Source organism: Zootermopsis nevadensis, unplaced genomic scaffold (genome assembly GCF_977971745.1).
Source record: "Zootermopsis nevadensis isolate Lab colony 2312 unplaced genomic scaffold, Znev_1.0 Znev_ptg000003l, whole genome shotgun sequence".
NCBI lineage: Eukaryota > Metazoa > Arthropoda > Insecta > Blattodea > Termopsidae > Zootermopsis > Zootermopsis nevadensis.
Window position 1 is genome coordinate 8,383,210 of NW_028259135.1, and position 20,125 is coordinate 8,403,334.

General features: G+C 41.3%; 2 protein-coding genes across 7 annotated transcripts; one reads left to right on the forward strand and one right to left on the reverse strand.

The window, feature by feature from the left end:
• The first annotated feature begins 38 nt into the window (after positions 1 to 38).
• Positions 39 to 3,712, forward strand: LOC110837919 (uncharacterized). 2 transcript variants are annotated; one of them, XM_022080582.2, is made up of 3 exons: positions 39 to 209; positions 816 to 908; positions 1,356 to 3,712. In XM_022080582.2, the coding sequence occupies exons 2-3, from the start codon at positions 822 to 824 to the stop codon at positions 1,749 to 1,751; spliced, it is 483 nt and encodes a 160-aa protein (XP_021936274.1). In that variant the 5' UTR covers positions 39 to 209; positions 816 to 821; the 3' UTR covers positions 1,752 to 3,712. The 2 variants fall into 2 exon arrangements, with proteins under 2 accessions (XP_021936274.1, XP_021936273.1); XM_022080581.1 differs by lacking the exon at positions 39 to 209 and adding an exon at positions 380 to 538.
• Positions 3,713 to 4,436: 724 nt separating this feature from the next.
• nwk (FCH and double SH3 domains nervous wreck) lies at positions 4,437 to 19,919 on the reverse strand. 5 transcript variants are annotated; one of them, XR_002545889.2, is made up of 22 exons: positions 19,823 to 19,919; positions 19,110 to 19,207; positions 18,085 to 18,130; positions 17,349 to 17,434; positions 17,127 to 17,271; positions 15,870 to 15,994; positions 15,496 to 15,559; positions 15,094 to 15,222; positions 14,663 to 14,785; positions 14,326 to 14,577; positions 14,139 to 14,216; positions 13,955 to 14,006; positions 13,779 to 13,882; positions 13,195 to 13,312; positions 12,586 to 12,776; positions 12,224 to 12,500; positions 10,941 to 11,155; positions 10,307 to 10,436; positions 9,182 to 9,304; positions 8,998 to 9,044; positions 8,154 to 8,338; positions 7,651 to 7,732 (listed from the first exon to the last, which is right to left on the reverse strand). XR_002545889.2 is itself a non-coding variant. In XM_022080621.2 (21 exons), the coding sequence occupies exons 1-21, from the start codon at positions 19,841 to 19,843 to the stop codon at positions 7,229 to 7,231; spliced, it is 2,928 nt and encodes a 975-aa protein (XP_021936313.2). In that variant the 5' UTR covers positions 19,844 to 19,919; the 3' UTR covers positions 4,437 to 7,228. The 5 variants fall into 5 exon arrangements, 4 of the variants coding, with proteins under 4 accessions (XP_021936313.2, XP_021936314.1, XP_021936316.1 ...); XM_022080621.2 differs by lacking the exon at positions 8,154 to 8,338 and having other exon boundaries at positions 4,437 to 7,732; XM_022080622.2 differs by lacking the exons at positions 8,154 to 8,338; positions 19,110 to 19,207; positions 19,823 to 19,919 and adding an exon at positions 18,592 to 18,889 and having other exon boundaries at positions 4,437 to 7,732.
• Positions 19,920 to 20,125: the final 206 nt, after the last annotated feature.

Here is a 20,125-nt window from a genome sequence, read left to right on the forward strand (position 1 = left end):
AAATTTTAATAATCTGAAGCTGGTTTTAACAATATGTTAGTACGGTCTTAAAATTATTCTATATTCTCAAAAGTGGAAAGGTGTCATGGAAGTAAGCTTACATTCATTCTGGGAAGTATACACTAATAAATAGGTACTCAGCTCGCAGCTCTGACTGGCTTTATCCCAAGAAAGTGCTGTCAACGTTTGAACACTCGCTGTAATAGAAGGTTGGTTGGAGTCCAAAGCAGTTCTATTTTTGTTGGAGATGGAAGCCAATCCTACGACTGTCATTAATAATAATACATTTTATTATATACTCATTTTAAAATAAGTTAATGTTCTGTGCGAAATTTCTTTATTCAAGCGACAGAAACTCTAAACTGACCTTCATTCAGAATAGAATTGTGTTATGTACACTTGTTGCTTCTACAACTTCAGTTGGCAAACCTAGTCAATGCCAAAATTACATTTGCGTTAGTTCTGTAGCAGCTGTTGTTATTATGATCGAAATAGGATATGTGTAATGTGTTACAGCTTTAATTTATTTCCATAAGTGGTACTTATATTTTAAATTTAATATCTTGCTATGATTTAATGACTGCATCGGTTACAGTTTGTTTATAAAGTGTAGAAAATTTGCTTGAGGTGGATCTTGCTGTGGATTGTGGCCAATAAAATGTCATGTATCTCAAGTGTCAGATGCTCAAACCGAGCCACTGTATTGGTTTAAAAAATTAGTCTAATATTGGTTTTCTTCCTACCAAAATTAAGAAAACTAGTGACACAGTCAAGTGGGTGTGTCCAAATATTAATTTTTACTGGTATTGTTTTAGATAACAATGTCAAGCCCTGAGAGTGATCAACATGTTCGACCAGAAGCTCTGAGAAAGCTGGCACAGCTTCAGATTGATCGGCTTAAGAAAGAGGTGTGTTAGATACTTTGAAACACATCAGACATATGAAAGCGTGGAGTGCACTAGAAATGTTCCTTTCTGTTAAACTGTTTATCATAAAGAGCAAAACATAAATTATACAATTATTCATCGCCCTGATGACGGAGGCAGTATGACCTCTGAAACGTTGGTTAATATCGACCAGACTACACAGCGCAACAACCCAGAAGACGGAAATCTTCATACTCACCGCTGTGAGAACCTCAAGTCTTACATAAATTATACATTTTCTGGCAACTGAAAATAATTCCTAGATAATTTTTTAAATTGTAGATGGCATTATTGGACTTTCAGACAAAGCTTAATTTGTGTTTTGTATTGACTGTACATTAAATTCTGTTTCCTGAGTACTGGATGTGATTATAATTGGAGCAAATAAGTTCCTGTTGTTAAAGCAATGGCATTTGGTTCCTATTGCAGGAAGATGAGGAGCAGTGGATTTCAGGTGAGGAACTGTACACAGAAGGAAGCAGTGATGACGATGATGCAGCTATCAGGAGAAAACGGCAGACTGATGGCAAAGCACGGAAACACAGACGAGTGACACCTGGGACAGGAGCGAGGCACTACAAGTCAGATGTCGCACCGTCATCATCAGGTGGCTGTGGAGAGTTGGGTGTGATTGCACCGGAGATGAAACTGGAACCTGAGGAATTTCACACGTCCCAGTCTCAGGAGATAAACCTGCCCTTGACTGACAGTGACGAACAGCCTGAGATATCGTGGAGGCCAAAGCGAGGCAGTATAAAGTTGCCTAACCTGAGCCCAGAAGGTAGGGTTGAGGTGCTCACTGGAGCAGATGTGGCCACTCACTGAGATGAAGCTTCTTACCCATCAGTCAGTTACTTGACTGGCAAAGACACTCATATCAGAACTTCTCACTTTTGAATAGGAAGTTTAGAGTGGGTCATTAGGTCAACAGCACAGTTCATTTGGAATGAGAAATTACACTCATTTGGTAAGAATGTGGGCATGAAACAGTCACAGCTTATGTGAAATACCAACCGACAACTGAGGAAAACCTGAGTCAGGATAAATGTGAGTTGAGATATGTACTGACAACCTACCAGATATGAAGTATGAATCTCTGTGTGCCATTTAGATGTCGTGGGGAAACTTGTGGTGTTATCTTTCAATTAAATGCTGCCATCCATATTGAGTGGTGCTAAACTCAGACAACTTAATGTTATTCTTGTATGCAAAATTCTGTCAATTTATGATACCTGTAAATTCTCAGAGATTTCCACCCTGTTATTAATTTTATAATTTCCAGCATATAGAACAATGTTCATGCAGAATTGTAGGCGGTTATCACCATACCGAGTTTTGCACAGTTTATCAGTTATTGACAAACAAGTAACAGATTTCACATGATCACCACACTGTGAAGAAAATAATCTTAGCAGCAGCTGCGTACTGATGTACCACCATATAAAACTGAATGGATCACTTGCAGATGTTTCTGTGAACATTGCCTGTACATGTGTGTTGTTAATCATCCACCAGCCACAGAGGTTATGTAATGTCAGATGCACTGTGCTTGTGAAGCATCATTCATGACAAGTCATCTGGAATTATGGAAGTAACAGTCAAGCAGCTGTCGGCTGTGAAGCTGTAGCGTGAACAGAGTGCTGTGAACGAAATCACATTCCTTTGTGTAGAGGGTAACTACTTCCTGGTGTTCCTCGCTTAGTTGGGTTATGTGGTGATACCATCATGGATAAATTGGCATCTCATCAGGCCGCTCTGTTTGTAGCTCATGACCAGTACGATGAAGCAAGAAAATTTAATTTTTATTGCCAATAAGGTCTGATTGTTTTATTTTGTGTATGTAATAAGATATAAATGCAGTTTGGGTTACACTCTGGATAGTAAATGTAACATTACAAGGAATGACTGGACATGACCTGATGTCCTAAAAGAAATGTAGAGTTCTTCTCTTCTTCTCTTTCTATTGGCAGTACTTTGCATGTAGTTGAGAAGAAATTTGTCCCAGAATTTCACTGTCATGCAGATAGAATTCCACATCTTAAACTGCCCTGTTTACATGTCATGGCATTTTTTTTAATGGTATGAAAGGTTGGAAGTTTCTTCTGACTTCATCTAGCAGGTTGTAACTTACCATAATACACTGCCCTGCAGTGGATGAGGGACCCTGAATATTTTGCTTTGAATGGCTTCATGTGATGTTATGCAGTGCAGAGTAAGCTGTGTTACTGTGATTCACTACTTGTACCCACACATATCTTGTCATTAAAAGAACCACAGGACATTGTGCAGAGAAAGCTTTTATAGCTGATTCATGATGTTGCTCAACTCTTGCCTCAAACGGTGTGCCTTTATAAAAGTGGAAAAGTTGCATGCCTTTTGCAGGTAACAGAGGTAAAGCTGAAGGTATGTTTATATGAAAATTACGATACCCAAATATAAAATATTTTGTATATATGTATGTATGTCTGTCTTGCAGACATAGAAGTGTTTGTATTATGCTCAAATGTTGGCAGCAGTGTGGTGTGTGGCACCACTTACTGATCGAGCCCAGGCGCGCGCACACACACACATCAGATACTTTTGAGACCTGCAACTTTGCTTTGGTTGTTAAGGTACAGTACATGTTAGGCAGCTGAATGTCACATTCTTTGTACTTATCAGTGTCTCGGTGCATGCGCAATATGTGAAAACTTTGTTATCTGTGGACATCCCATTGCCAACAGGTGCCTGTGTTACAGACATTTGGAAACTTGTATTCATTCGTATAATAAATTTGTATGTTCTGAGTCTTGCTCACTTAAATCTACCCAATTGGTGTTCCTTCAGATGTGGCGAGTTTTAGGGATGAAGGAAAACGAGCGACTGACAGCATAACTATGGCTTTCATGAGTGAAAAAACTACTTCATAGGGAAGGTCATGTTTTAAATGTGAACTGAATTTTCAAATGGTACTCCAAAAGCTTGATGCATCTGTAATTTATCAGTAGTTTCTTCTTCTTCTTGTATCATGCCAAAGTTGACAAACATAGCTGAACAGAATCTAGTTCAAATCTTGATGAAAACCAGCTGTCAAAACTCTCTAGAATTGCTTTCCAAGAATGTAACGTCAGATGGGTTGCAGACTTTCCAATACACACTTTACTCATTTGTCACGTATCCTCTGGAGTTTAAAGACACAGCCTAATTGTAGCATTTTCCTCCTCTTCTTTTGCACTAATCACCATTCATTTAATTGTGGATATCAGCAGTGTCCTTATAGTCCCCCCTCAACTTCTTGATTCATCTGACTATAGACCACAGACATGCATGGATAGGTCTGCGTGAAATATTCCAGTTTTCGTAAAGAATGCCTCAAAGTAGAAAATCATTTCCTCTCATCCCAGCACAAGGATTTCCAAATGTCTTTGTGTGCAACTCGGACATCACAATATTAATTTAATCATGGCACCAGTAATTTGGAAGACAGACGTGAGAGAGGGGACATGTCAGAGGACACACGTATAATGCACGTTGATTAACATTACTTATATTTCCACACACTCTCGGTAATTACATTTATGCATACCAGGAGGTAAGGAAGCAAGCAGCTGTAGGCCTGTCTGATACCTGCCCCAGCCCTGCAAGGTGCACGTATATTGTGAAACAAAACAATTGCACTTTGCTGTTAGAGAGAGGCAGGTGAAGAAAGGGAGTCAGTAGCTGTGCCTTAGGATGAGGGTGGTTCAAATCTGACCTGGAATTTTCATTGTTTCTCATGATTAACAATTGTGATCAGTGTCAATTTACACAGTCATTTCATGTGACAGGACAAGAGTATACATATAGGGGAGGGTACCTTCAAAAGATGCCCAATGTGAACCAGGTAAGATGATCTACTGACATACTACAATAAAAATTCCTCATCAAATTTAAACCAGCTGTGTCATCTCTGTTGACAAGGGAACATACTACTGTGACACAATTACATGATCTACACTAGTTCTAGAGCAAAAGTGGGCAAATGTCATTCTGAAGTATAAAAAGGTGTGGTAAGGCCCACCCTGTACAGGGAAGTATAAAGACAAGTATTATTGGCCAGACCAGAAGTGCTGGTATGCTGCTTCACGCTACTACTACATTGTGCGAATAAACTGGCACACTGGACATGGCGGTAGCTTTACAAACACTGCAGACTGCACGTATTACTATACTGAGTCTACTTCAGTTGATACACGTTACTACCATCAAGGTTTGTATGTGGGGTAAAACATTTATCATGCAGTGTGGTTCAGTGATAAAATCATGAGTAAAAATGTTATTTATACACACTATGTTAAGAGACACTACTGCCTCAAAACCCATCTTGCATGTAACACATTCACACACTCAAGTATTATCACAATCTTATGAATATATATTCACACTCACCAGAATCCTACATAGTGATCACTTACGAGAGAGGATACAGTTGCCAAGCAACGACAGCAGTGGCCAGAGACCACTTCTGCGCTATATACAAGTTATCATAACCCACGAACTAGATCAGAGGGCAGAGCACTGAATTGCTTTATACGTACTGTGACACTGAATACACCGCATGATATGAAACAATGTTTAGCATTTGAATCTCATCTGTGGGAACAAGCCTTAACGGTAGTATCAGTATTTGTCCCACTCAAATCAACTTTCTGTCAGAAATCACGTTTACTGTGATGTCACAGAACTCCCTGTGCAGCGGATGATAAGGATTTTGCCAGGTCCAGCATACTAAGGATTCTAACACAACAGACAATACTTCTTTGTGATGAGAAGGCACGGCTGAGAGGAGACAGAACAGATGTTGCAGTAGTACCAACCTGAATATTGTCACAGTCACCAAGGACATGCCCTCTTATTGAAATGCGTGTTTTTTCTCAAAGTCAACATAAATAAACATTTCTCATTTTGGAAAGTCTACTGATATTTATAAACAATAGTTAGTATTCTAGAATATCAAACATAAGTGAAGAACTCTTGATTCCTAGGAACGCGCAACATCAGCACCATGACAACCACAAACAGACCAAAGAATATCTATAACACCAACTGCCATGTACCTAAAACATTGCGACCAAATAAAGTGGCGCTCTGGCAACTGAAACTGAACTCAGTGTGAAAGTGTACAGCGCATTAAAATGAAACTAAAAAACCTGTCAAAAAGTTCAAATGTCTCTGACAATGCTGTAGTACATTGAGTATAATTATTCTGCTGGACTTATCCACTGTCTAAGTGCCTTTAAACCACAATGTTTTGAAATTTGGTTCTGCTTCCATCTTCAGGTGACAAAGATTCGGAGCAGCTCAACCATAAAGCCCAACAGAGTAGACTTGTCCTCCACCTGGTCACCTAAAGACCGAAGAAGAACCAACTTTCAAAACATTGTGGTATAAAATGAATAAGTCCAACGCAATAAGTATACCCATTACCACATAATGTTTAAAACAAGGGGAAGGTGTAATGTGCCTTATGATTTACTACATGCAATATGTAATATGACCTAAGAATTTAATACTGAAATACCTAGAGAAAAATAAAAGGAGAAATTATATAAAATGTTTACATAAGTAAAAATATTTGAGCAAGTAGTACCTTCTACTTATTTAGTCTACTGATTATCATATGGCATGCTACCAAAAATACTGATCTAAGCCATGAAAGACCAATTTTCACTTCATAACTGTGATAAAAATTCAGAAGAACGAGAGATCTCTTGTTTGTCATGGTCTATGTGACGAGGACCTTCATGCCAGACTCCATGTCTAAGAAGGATGTATAACATGTTAGGAAAAAAAAAAAATGAATGAAAAGCCCTTAGGACTGAAGAATGCTATTCTTTCCACAAAATGGAAATAAAAATTTTACTTTCAGCTTTCAAGATAAATTATTCAGATGTCCTCGATGTGAAATGAAGGAGCAACAAAAATATAGGTAAATCGTTATGCAATAATGAAGGAGCTACTGCTGAAAATATCCTCGCTCTACCTGGATGTGATCTAACAGACAACATGATGCAGAATATACACTGTACAACAGTTCTGTACTATATAAAATATTAACTTACAAGGTTAATGCCACACAAGGTTGCGTGATCACTGCCAAACAACAGAGAGAGAGGAATTTCTAAACATACCAGAAGTGCAGTTATTTCTTGTAAAAAGGCACAAGTCTGTGGTTCTTGTAACGTGCTACTGCAAAACTTCTGAAGGAGCTTACTCAACGTAACCTGCCGCTTGGCCCAGTGAGTCACTCGCCACGTGTGACAGAAGCCTGGCTGTGATACTGCTTAAGCGTTTGATTCTTTTAGATCTTGCAACTGAGCCAGCTGGTGCGGCTCGAGTTCATCCGGGATGCTTTCCGGACCCACTGCCGTACTGCTCGCACTTGTCTCAGGCTGCTCAGCAGGCTGACTCTGTGAATTCTCGGCTGTGCTGGGCCCCGTATACGTGTCCTCTTCGCTCCCGGTGCTGCTGCTGATTGGGAACGGGGCCGAGTCCGTCGGATCATCCGGTTCTTCTGCGACCTCAGCCACCGTCACATCCTCAGATAATGACGGCTCCTCCACTGAGTTCTGGTCAACCTCCTCTGTCTGCTCTGATGCTTTTACTTCCTCTTCTGAAGGCGGAGGGGGGAATGGCTGTTCTGGTTCTTCGACCATAGGGGTCGCGGCGGTAATAACGATCTGAGCCACGCCAAGACCAAAACTGTCATCTTGGAGGGGTGGCGATTCAGGTTTGCCACCCTCAGCATAAATTTCTGGTTGTACTGGTGCTTCATCTTGTGTGAATACCTGTAACAGTTGACATGGAAAGCTGTAACAAATATCCATACGGAGATCAATGAACTAAACTTAGATTTGCTCACAACATCAGTCAAAGACTCTTAATTTTATGACAACTGGGTCTTCAGTCATATTAGATATATGAACACTGTCATCCCAGAAACAAAGAGAACAAAACCTTTTTCTTGGATACCTAACAGAAACACTTTCCCTTCTGTCACACACTCAGCTAGGAGCACACACAACACATGTCATGCAGGATCGGCAAAAATAGGCTTTACACCCGACATCAAGCAAAGCTTTTGCTCACTTCCACAAATGCGAGAAGTTCATCATTTGGAGATGAATGGTGAGATATCTAATGATGGCATGACACAATGTGTAAGACTATTTTTCTTTCGGATTTAGACTTTTTACGCACTAAAACCACCTTGTATCAGACATGGGTTCTATTTGTGTCTTCAGGTGACCAGGCAACAAGAATTCCTTATTGTGTACAGCCCCTCAAGAACTAGTATCCACCATGGACACTGTGATTGCCAACCCAGCATCTGGAACCCTCCCACCTGCATCTGCATCTCCTATAGGAGGCCTTCAGTGAAGAATAACCGACAGCTGAAAAGAAGAGGCAGGCACAAGCAATAACCAGGGCCCAGTTTGCTGAACATCTGATACAGAAAGGTGCATCTCAGTGGACAGACATTTCCACTATTTGCTTCTAACAGACCAACTAGTTCTGCCTCAGATCATACTCCTCCAAATATTTCCACAAGCAAGCCACTTCACCAGCACAACCTTCTGCTTGGGGGCTGGACTATCAGGGCTAACATCTGTTTCAATATAAAAATAAGATACTTTCATATTAAAAACTGGTATAATAAACTGAATAAATTAAAATTTTTCCCCAAAAAATTATCTGATATGTCTGGTCTACTTTCTATTTCTTTCACCAGACATGAACAGAACAAAACTGTGTCATAATAAAATACAAATATGTAGTGCAGGGGACATGAGGCACACTTACGGGCACTTAATTTATCATGTCACTAATTCCCGAATGCCTTGACTGTTATATTTGTAAGAAAGAACTGAGAATAAAAATTATAATGACTTACAGCAGGCTTGTGAAGAACTCTGTCTTGGGTTAATCTATTTCTCTTGGCTGATATCTTTCAGCTGTTGTAATTTTGACTGTTTCCTTTGATCAGCTATAAGTATCATGAAATTTGCTTTAAGAAGAGCATTACAATGATGAATGGTACAAAACTACATACCTCCTCCTCCTCCTCATCGTCAATCGAGATGGTGGGGCATTCATCCACTGGAAAAGCAGCCGGTACAAGAAACACGAAGATGTTACCAAACAATGACATTACAGGGGCTTAAACATTTCATTTGCAGCCAGTGAACTGCATTTCTGATACGATAATGCTGTATAATAGTGTCAAGTGCGTGTACCTGTGATGGCGGGCGGGGCAGACCCCTGGAACTGGCTGTCGTATTGCTCATACTTCCCATCACTCAGCTGCATCTCAAATCCGGCCTCTGCAGAAGGAGATGAGTCAGGTGGCTGTGCGTCTGCTGCATAAATAGGACAGTTTGTGTGAAGTTAGTTAGCATTCAGAGCCGACTTACCTGCAGTGGTCATTTATCCTGCGTAATTAAAAGAATAACATACCATTACTTGAATAACAAGACATAACAAGTTCGTGATGGCCAAAACTGTTGTGGTCCTTATCCTTTTAATTAAATATTCGCAAGCTGTGGATGGACCAACCATTTTCCCATATTCCTTTTTCCAATTCTACGCTGTGACACAAGGCTCACCCACACAATTATGAATGACTTAGGATGTGCCTCACTCTGGTGCAGGTATCTAGTAACTGAATCATACTATAACCCTTTCAGCTTAGTGCAAAGGAAATGTCACAACTGGCATTTAGGTTAAGAGTAATTAATTTTACTATTTAAGTTTTTGCTGAATATTTACAAAAGTCATCTCAGTTCAATGAACTTAAATCAATGAATCAGTCCAGTTCGCCTACACCTATAGAAGCTCGCATGTCCTCTACTGTTTCAATGACTGGCAATCGCTGTGTGGTGCCACACCAATTATAAATAGCAAACGCATCTGATGTCACATCCATTTGGTCCCAGAACCTGAATTTTATGAATTTTATGATTAATACAAATTAATCATTGAAAAAGAGTCATTATATGCATTGCTGTGTTTGGTAATTAAGCTTAGTGTTATAATCAGACTCTACACAATCTGAAAGTAGTGTAGTTCATATATAAAATGAAGACTTTCCACTGAGTTTTGAATTGGTGCTGCACTATCAATGTGATAACGCGCTAGTATGTAAATATTCACCACATATGCCAGTCTTCTGGGTTATGACACTGTGTAGTCTTACAGCTTGTTACTAACATTCCAGATCTGACAGATTCCAGATCAGATGAAAGAAACAAGTTCCTCCAAAATGACGGTAACCACCTACAAGACTACACGGCGTCACAAGCCACACCACAATCCAAATTTACACAGCCATGAAAACCTCATAAAACTGGCGTCATTGTTACGTTTTGGTGATGGCTGGTCAATGATAGGGGTGGGCTGCGTGACGATGACCTGCTGGGGACCCAGTAGGAATGTAGGCACATCTGGCGGCGTGAACACAGGCGGGGCTGACCCTGGTGTCTCATCTTCGTCCTGTAGCAAAGGCAAAGGTAGCAGATTCATACACAAAAACAGAACACTGGAATATTAATCAATCTCTTGGAAAATGTGTACTTGGAAGATGAAGACAGATGATTAAAGGAAAGGGGTGTTCATATTGTTGACTAGGTTCAACAAATTTATTGTTGGCTTTGGTACTGTATCTTTTCAGATTTTGTATCACAGTATTAATTACAGTCACACATAACACTTAAGGCAGCATTTCCCAACCTATGGTATGCATACCACTGGTGGTATGCGAGCCAATGTAGAGAGGTACGCAGACCAAGTAAGAAAATCAAAAGTTAATATTAACATAAATAACAGTTTTCCCTGAACGCATTTCTTTAGTGGTACATTTAATATGTTAAATTCAAATTAGTGGCACGCCAGCAAAAAAGGTCAAGAACTCCTGACTTAAGGCATAAGAAACTGCTAGGACATTTGAGACTGAGATGGAAGGATGAATGTGAGGTTAGCCATAATGGTGCATATTACTTGAGGTGTTAGGGGCTCGCCATCCTCACGACACTCCTCCACAACCAGAGAAGGGAAGAGTCCAGTGCGGCCATCCAGCTCACCCTCCCACCAGCCATCATCAACTACATGGACCACTTTCCTCAAGACCCGGATCACTTGGCCCTCAGTGAATGACAATTCCTCTGGACAGGTGGCTTCATAGTCATACAAAGCGAGGCAGTAACTTTCCAAACCTGTGCACCAATAACACAACTATAAATGTGCTGTATAATATCTGGGATTCCAAAGCCATGAATGTTCATCCCTCTGTACACATGAAATAACTCCTCTTTGATTCACTGAATGAATACAAGAGACGATTAACAATAAAGTTTTATTCTGATCGACATCAGACTTTCCAGTAGTTAAAGGTGGAAACTCCTATCACCTGTTCCAATTTCTAAAATTCCATACAGGTGCAACTTCATGCATTCTTAATATTAGCACTTGATGTAGCTAAGCAGTCGGCTTCAGATTCCAGTTGCTTTGTCCAGAGAGAAAGAGCCATCAGCGCCAAGAATATGATGCAAATTTGACAACAGGTCAGCTGGATGTGATGGAAAAAATAAAAATACCTGACCCCGGTGTGCTAGTCACCAAACTTGCAGGTTAAGTTAAGTTATTTCCTGTAACTCCTAAGTGGAGCATAGGGCCTCCTATCGGAGGTTTCATAGTCTTTAAAGCATACATTTATGAGTAGTGAGTGACTAGCCCACTGACTGCACAATTTCTACTCACTCCTGATTTGACTGCAAGAGCCATCTAGCAGTGAATCAGTGAATCAGGAGAGACTTGGGTGAGAAATGGCCACTGAATTTTGTTTGCGAAACATCTCGCTCGCAAGGTTCTTTTACATGCCGTAAATCTACGACATGGGACCGCCGGCTTTACTTTCCCTCCGAAGGAAGTTGTGCTACGGATTTTTATCACCCTTAAAAATCCATCGACCTCGGCTGGGATTGAACCCGTGAACCTTGGGTCCAGTGGCGAGTAGGCTAACCAGTAGTCCACCGAGGGCGATGAACTTGCAGGTAGTGGATATTAATTAAAATCTTTTTTGTGTTGTGGTTTCTCTCTATTCCCTCGCATAATGAATGATTCTCCTCTTAATTACAACTTCACTTTCGCTTGATTTTCAGAAAAGAGAGTGTGATCAAATCATGTGGTATCAGTGGAGGGAACACTACTGTTGATCTACTTTAAAGTTTGATTAGAATTATTTAATGTGTACAAACAGTTGTGAATAAGGCAATATAAATCACCATCTTGTTCAACAGCTGGCTCGTCTTGAGTCTTCATGTCCTCAGGCTCATCCACTGTGTAGTCCACAGAACTGAATGATATCTGAGATACCAGCTGGTAGCTGGAGCCCCCCACTTGAGCGCACTGATCATCATGATCCACATCCAGGTAGTTGTGGGGCACGTAACCCTCCTCCCCACGGTAGTTGCGAGCACGCAGCCATCCATCACCATCACCTTCACCCACCACCTCCAGCTGCTCATTCTCCACAATGCTGAGTTCATCTGGGTTCTGGGCCTACACCGCACAACACAGCACACCTCAGTCTCACAGACTTCAGCACCAAGCCCACCAGCAGAAGTATATGTAGATGCTAACTCACTGTGTAATTGTACAGGGCTATGCACTTGTACATCTGTCCCGGCTCGATCGTTATGTCAACGGTTGGGGGCTGCTGCACAACATCCACTTCTCCTTCAGGTGCCCCATCATCAGGGCCCCAGTCTACTTGCGTGGGGTCATCCCAGCCAGCAGTGAGCTGTTCCAGCCTCTGTCGCTCCTGCTCCACCACGGCTGCCAACAACACAGATAATGGCAACTGACCTTTTGAATTAAGCTCACTTCTACTTATGACATCAACAAAATGCACCAAAATTTTACCTAGACATTCTGAATGCAAATAGGTGGATCATAAAATTCCAGAACTGACTTTTATTGTTACACCCATAAATCATACCTGCTAATCTAACATTTAAACTTATTTAATTCATACTTACTTTCTTTGTATAAGTAAAGTAACACACATTTAAATTTGGTTTTATGTCCTTGAGGAACTAAACCATGTACTGCTGAAATAACCACACATAAGTAGGTTGTGGCCATGACAACAGCAATGCCATGCAAGTACACATATGAATATCACACACCAGTCAACATTTATTATTCTTTTACTTTGTCATAAGATAACTGAATGAGATGTGAACACACTAACCCCACTCTCCGTCCACCTCAGGCTTTTCATCCTCAGCCACTTCAGACTCACTGCCTTGGCGCTCCACTGCAGTCAGATCACCATCACTGTCATGCAGTGAATCAGCAGCTGGGGGCTCCTGCAACATCACAACACACGCAGTGGCTATCATCATATTTGTTCGAAAAATAAAAACAGATTGTCTTACAATGTAAGCATGTGTTATTGCATTGTCATGTTCATGGCGCAACAACCGAGGAGACAGCCATCTTCAAAAGTCATAAAGCAACAAAAGAAGGAATGATCAACCAGTAGTGCAGTATGTCCAGGCTGTGTGATAACTGGGGGTGACTGATCACCTGACTCCACCCACTCTCCCCATTGGTTTGTTTGCAGACAAGAATTTGGGGCTACAAGAGCCAGTCATGGGCGCAAATACAATAGGCAGTCAAGACGCTTATCAGAAGACAAAGAGTCTCTAAAACATCGGACTCTCAACTACCAACATACGTGGCTGCTGAGCCAAGAAGACTTCACTGTATTTGGTTACCATGAAAGCTTAAAATATTATATGAGCAGCTGTCTTTCAAGACAACACAACTGACCCCTGTTCCAGAGGCATCAGTACGAACAGACAGCGAGCTGGCAGACCGAGGCATATCCTGCACACTCAGGTTGTCCACCTCCTGCATCCACTCATCCACGTTGACTGCAACAAAGGAGCAGAACTTAGTTCTCACTACTTGGAGGCCCAAGTGCCACATAAGTTTCAAGCACTTACCTCCACCGGACCGCAGACATTCTATCCGGGCCTCAGCCTTCAGCTTTGCTGTCTGGAAACAAAGCACAAAGATGAAGATTTCTCTCAGCGCTGAGAAAACCTCAAATCTTACAAAGAACAAAGATGACTTCCCAAAAATCAATGAATGTCTTTTGTGGACCGTACATGCTGCTGGTGTACTAACCTCTGATCTTCGAATTCCTTGCCTCAGCTCTTCAATTTTGGTTTCCAGATCTGGGCCATTCTGATCATTTGGATCTACCTAGAGAGAGAAACATGGTTAAAAGGCATGAGAATTGAGAACAATGCAATAACATACCCATAAGTCTAACAATCCGATTCCACAATATCTGCAACACCTCTCACATCACCTTCTGCCCCGAGTCCCTCAGCTGCTGGAAGATGTGCAGTTTCCTTGTGTACTCGCGAACGTTGTTCGTCTCTCGCGCGATGCGGGCCGCCCAGCGTTTGGCTTCTTTGCTCAGACTGACCACAGCAGAAGCATGGTCAGCTGTTATTTTGTCCACAGTGTCATTATCGCAAGGTTCGAATTCATACTGGATGTGCTGTTTCAGCACAGGATAGAACAGATACACACACTGCAGGTTGTACTCCCGCGTCAGCTGCAACACACGATGGGGAGAGAAGTACTGATTGCACTGTATGGACGGCAAACCTGACAAGCACCAAATGGCACAAAGCACCCACCTGTTGAGCTTGATCCCGTATCCTGGTGAAGGAGGTTTGTGTAGCTGAACACGTGAGCAGTTCTGTACGTCCAATCAGCATGAGGTACTCAGCAACCTTCTCATACACGTTGTTCTCCATCATCTGCATCCACGATAAACTTAAACTTAATGCAAAACATATCCCTGTCAAATCCCTCACGTGGTTTTGTGGCTGGCTGGAAATTCTCCGACCAGTCACTGCCACGTACAGAAATTCATGCAGGCCTTTACGAAGTGTCCATTATTATTAAACAACAATAAAGCTGGCTGAAAAAATTCAACATCCATATCTCCAGGAGAGACCAAGAAACACTTCCTCTTTTCCTGATTGTAGATGCAGACTTGTGGGAAGAGAACCAGAACTCTCAACACCCTCCCACCAGTTGCATCTGTGAGGTTCACTTAGAGTACCTGCATTGTTGACTGGAGATCCACAACAAAGTAATGTGTCTGATGTGCGTTTGCAGCTGCAAGGCTCAACAGATAGTCATTTCGTGCGCCGGTTGATTTCTCCTCCAGAGCCTCCCGTTTTGACGTCACCTGCACCACAGGATGTAATCATCACTGATGTGCGATTCAGCACTAGTTAGTCAATTGTTTTTTCAGATAAGATACAAAGCTACATTTGTGGGAAACTTGTGCTGTCTACTCTTACAGATTAATAATCATATACCTTAACAACATATCTACGGGTAAATGTCTGCTTATTTAGACATATATGAATTTTGCAAAAAGCTCAGTGAATATCTAAAAGCACAACAAGACTTTCTGACTTCCATTTAATCTGATGTGCACCAGAAATTGTTACTTTACCTTAGCACTGTTTTTCTGTAAGGAGGTAATTGACTGTAAAAATGAGCCCTTTTTCTTCTTTAACCTGCAACAAGGAAACAAGAAGCAAGCTGTAAAAGTACACTCAGGTGTTTAAAAAAATCTGCCTTTTATGGAATTATAGATGGCAGTGTTCTGCATCTGCATCTGATGTGGAGAACTGTGTATCCTAGAGGAAAGTCCACTGCAGGCCTATCTTAACAGCTTCATTTTAATACCGCGCTCCCTCTACGCATTGGCATCACTAGACGTTTTCTCCAACCTGTAGCAAATAAATGTGTCATTCGACAATAGCACATCTCACTGCGACTTTGGCTTGTAGATATAAAAGTTGCAAAACCAAACCAGCAACTTACTTCTCCTCCTTGTCCCTCACATCGTGGGCGCTGTGCTCCTCGTCAAAGTACAACTTCTTGGTCTTGTCAATGTCCTGGACACAAGTTTGCAGCTCTTTCTGAATGACCACGAGGTGCTCCACTGACTAGAAACAGAGACACGATGAGCACAAGGCTTTTCAACATCATACATATCATCAAAGTGATTTCTTTGTCCACTTACTTCATGGTCTTTTATCAGTGGCTGAAGTTAATGTAGAATCAAATGTATTGTCATATGGTGAATATAAATGATGAAAATGAAAACAATCTGAGACAAACGCTATGGTCCACTTTAAAACAACGTCCCAGAAACAACACCCCAGTCAGGAGATCTGATCACCTAGAATTTCTGTCCAATTGTGGCAAACAGTCTCTCAACTGAACACATTGATACACCAGTTTTGCATCTCTGATGTCTTGGCAGTGATGCAGTTAGCAACAGTTCAGTGCTTACTGATCTGATAAGAACCTAATTTAATTTCAAACCAAGGTAACAGTTGGTAACAGTTACCTAAGAGATAAGCAAAAGGGGTTAATTTAGGCAATGCTGAGAGATCAGCTGGGAAACCCATTCTTGACAATGGACAGAGGCTGAATGCATTACTTACCATGAGTTTCAGATGCGTAACATGTTTATAGCTTACATGAAGCATTAACAACCTAGAAACGCTTTCTTAAGTAACGACTCATGCTTCATGCAACATATATAGCATGTGTTTATTTGTAAGACTTGAGGTTCTCACAGCGGTGAGTATGAAGATTTCTGTCTTCTGGGTTGTTGCGCTGTGTAGTCTGGTCAATGTTAACCAACGTTTCAGAGGTCATACTGCCTCCGTCATCAGGGCGATGAGTATGAAGATTTCTGTCTTCTGGGTTGTTGCGCTGTGTAGTCTGGTCGATGTTAACCAACGTTTCAGAGGTCATACTGCCTCTGTCATCAGGCCCTGATGATGGAGGCAGTATGACCTCTGAATCGTTGGTTAACATCGACCAGACTACACAGCGCAACAACCCAGAAGACGGAAATCTTCATGTGTTTATTTATTTATTCTGCGCGAGAAATCAAGTATCAGAAAGGAAAAACAGATGGCAGTAACTGCTCCTCTTGTGAGTATAAGGAGCCTACAATGGCAGGCATACTGCAGAAATGACCGAGTACTTCAGAACCTATCAAGAGAAAGTGAGACGTAACCTAACATGAACTGAAGATATGGTACGTGTATGTCTTTTTTCTACCTTCCGTGCAGTCTGAAGTTTGTGGGCCTTCAGCACCTTTGCATCATCTGCAATCTGCTGGTGGAACACTTCAACAGCAGCAAGACGTGCGCGAGCAAGCTTCTCATTCTCCTCTAGCACCGTGCGCCACACATTCCACATGTTCCTGGAGAACACAACATGTGTATTACATCATGAGTTTATGCCAAGACACATCAAAGAACATTCCTGCTAAAAGCTTACCATTTTTCCTCTCCACCCTCAACCTTGATGTCTGGAATGTTAGGAATTTTTCTGTTCAGGAATGCTGAGGATATCTTCAGCAGTGCCTGGAAGATTATAAAGTATTTCTTGAATTCATCACATTCCTTCTGTTTAATTATTCTACAAAAGTGGCAGTTGTACTGTCAGAGAACTAAAAATAAAATCTAAGTGCCAAGAGACCAGGATAGCACACGAAGCAGCAATCCACAACAGGCTTTTGGCACGCCTGAAGCTTCAGGAGGCAGAGACCGACAATGTAATGACTGGTCACACCTGTGGCACACCAGGGATCATTCTATCTGCCACGTATCCCACGCGGATAGTCCCATTCAAATTTATTTATTAATTAAAGTCAAATTCTTGACTGATTCACAGAAAACATCTTCCTTGCTGCAACATGCATAAGTTTCTGTGTCTTTGCCTCATTTTCATTGGGGTATTTTTTTCTGGAAAAACCTTCATAATTATTACAAGGCTCCAATCTGTTCAAACGTTCATTTCCTCAGCACCAACAAGCAACACAACACCAGTGGGCTTAATATAAAATAATCCTGCTTCTGTACTTGTGCAAAAGAACCCACAATCTCTGAAACACTTTAACAAAATAACTTATTTTTCCACTGTTGTTGCCAAATTAAAATCAAAACTTACCTTGCGAGGGATAAAATAAAATGTGAATTCAAACCTGGAGGATGCCAGAGGCAGTGGCACTTACCTCTGAGTATGATTTCTCTATTGCTGAACGCTTCAAAGTGAAGCTTCTGAAAAGAGAGAAAGTCACACCTTCGCAAACAATCCTGTATGCCGGATCTTGTTACACACATTCTTTCGATTTCAGTTGAAATCATTTGCACGAAAATACGAGTAGGCAGAAAATTGGTGACAGAACAATAACATGCACTATACATTACTGACATTTTCACTACTCCTTACATATAAAATTTCAATCGATTACAGACCTACGTGAAATACAATACACGCACTCACACAAAAAGCCCATTGGGCATTTTCGACTTGATGCATGGTTGCAAAACATTTATAGAGATGACAGCTAATCTAAAAATTGGTGATCCACGTTTCCATAGAATAAATGAACAGCTGATTTACGTGATGTGACGATGGAGCACTGATGGCAACAGTAAAATTACAGGTCCGATTCAGAGGGCGCTACAAAAGGATTCCCCAGGGATATTTTTTTCCACAAAGTAAAAGAGAAACTCACTGTTGCGTACAATCAATTCTTCTCGGGTAACCAGCCGTGTTAGGCCCGAGAAGAACTTCATTATCCTGAGGACGACGAAGATTGTTCTCGAAACGCTGCTCCATTCAACCGCCTAACAATGCTGGTAGCCCGAGAAGAGTTCTTAACACTTATTCGCCGTGATAGCTTCAGACCATACATCACTGTTAAATGTGACTCACAGTTTGTATTGTCGTTCTGTTTTATTATGTTCAATGAATATCACGTTTAAATATCGGCAAAGAATAACGGACATAGGTCCGGGAAAGAATCCTTTCCGAGTTACATCCCCCCCCCTCCCCCCACGGGCTTCTTTCGTTTGTTTCCCTTCTGGGCTCGGAACAAAAATTTAGTAGAAAGTGATCAAAATGTCCCCATAAAAAGGTGGTGTTATGTCCGCCTTCTCTTTGAATGAATGAACATTCCCTTTCGCGAAACAGCCGGTACTAACTTTATTCTTTACCCAACAGTCAAAGTTATACTGTTTTCATCGTACTCACCGAATGTCCTCCAGCAGTTCACATTCGTGATGGTTTTTGGCCTGCAGCTTCGTCACTTGCTCTGAATGTAAGTTCTTCAGGAACTTGGCGTAATTCCCCTGAAATATGGATACAACTGATCTAGCTACGTCTTTCGGCAAACTGTGGTACTGAAGAGAGATCTCCAAACTTATGACTAAAAGATGGAAAACAGTAGTATCGGAAGCCGTTCCCAATTCTACTACCCATAAACGGACGTACCAATCTTGCATGAACCATTTCAGAACTTCGTATTGCTATTCAGTTCCGTAATGTGATACATTCAAAGGTTAGAAGCGACCTAAGAGTTCCTTTAGCTTGCCAAAGATGGATAAATTATTGGCAAAATTATTCGAGATCTGGGAATGCTCATTTCAAGAATTTTGAAAGCGCGAGGGGGGAGGGGTATTTCATTAAGACGAGGTATGTGGCCAGCGGCATATAATCCATACAAATCCAACAGCTAGTGGGGAATGAAAATAGGTTGCATGAAACCCATTGTTGAGCTGCAGTATAAAAACTTCTTGTTAATGTGACAGAGCAGGGCGCGGAGAGGGATGAAAGAATGCAGCCTTCCGCCGTATTACGACGTCTCACGTTCATAACACAACAAGCAGTACGTCCAATATAAAATAAGTGTGAACTGAAAAGGACGCAATTGACCCAGTTTGTGCCTAATACGAAAATTTACTCACCTTCCGCGGCGGTGGCTGCATGATCGAGTGGCGGCCCGGATGGCTCTGAACCAACTGTTTAGTTCCCTGCGCCACCGGCGCCCATATTGATCGCGTGGTATTGATGTAGCCGGCCGCACGGCGCATCAGAGGGCCTGCGCCAGTCATTCAATTCCTTGTCCTTATAAACAGCTCTCTATAAAAATACTAAAGAAATCCTTTAGCTTGCATAATTCTGTGGTAAAACTCTTGAAAGCGATCAGTTTGAAGAATAAGAAGACGGTAGAGTAATACTGAGATCTAAAAAATTAGTTGTGAGAAAAT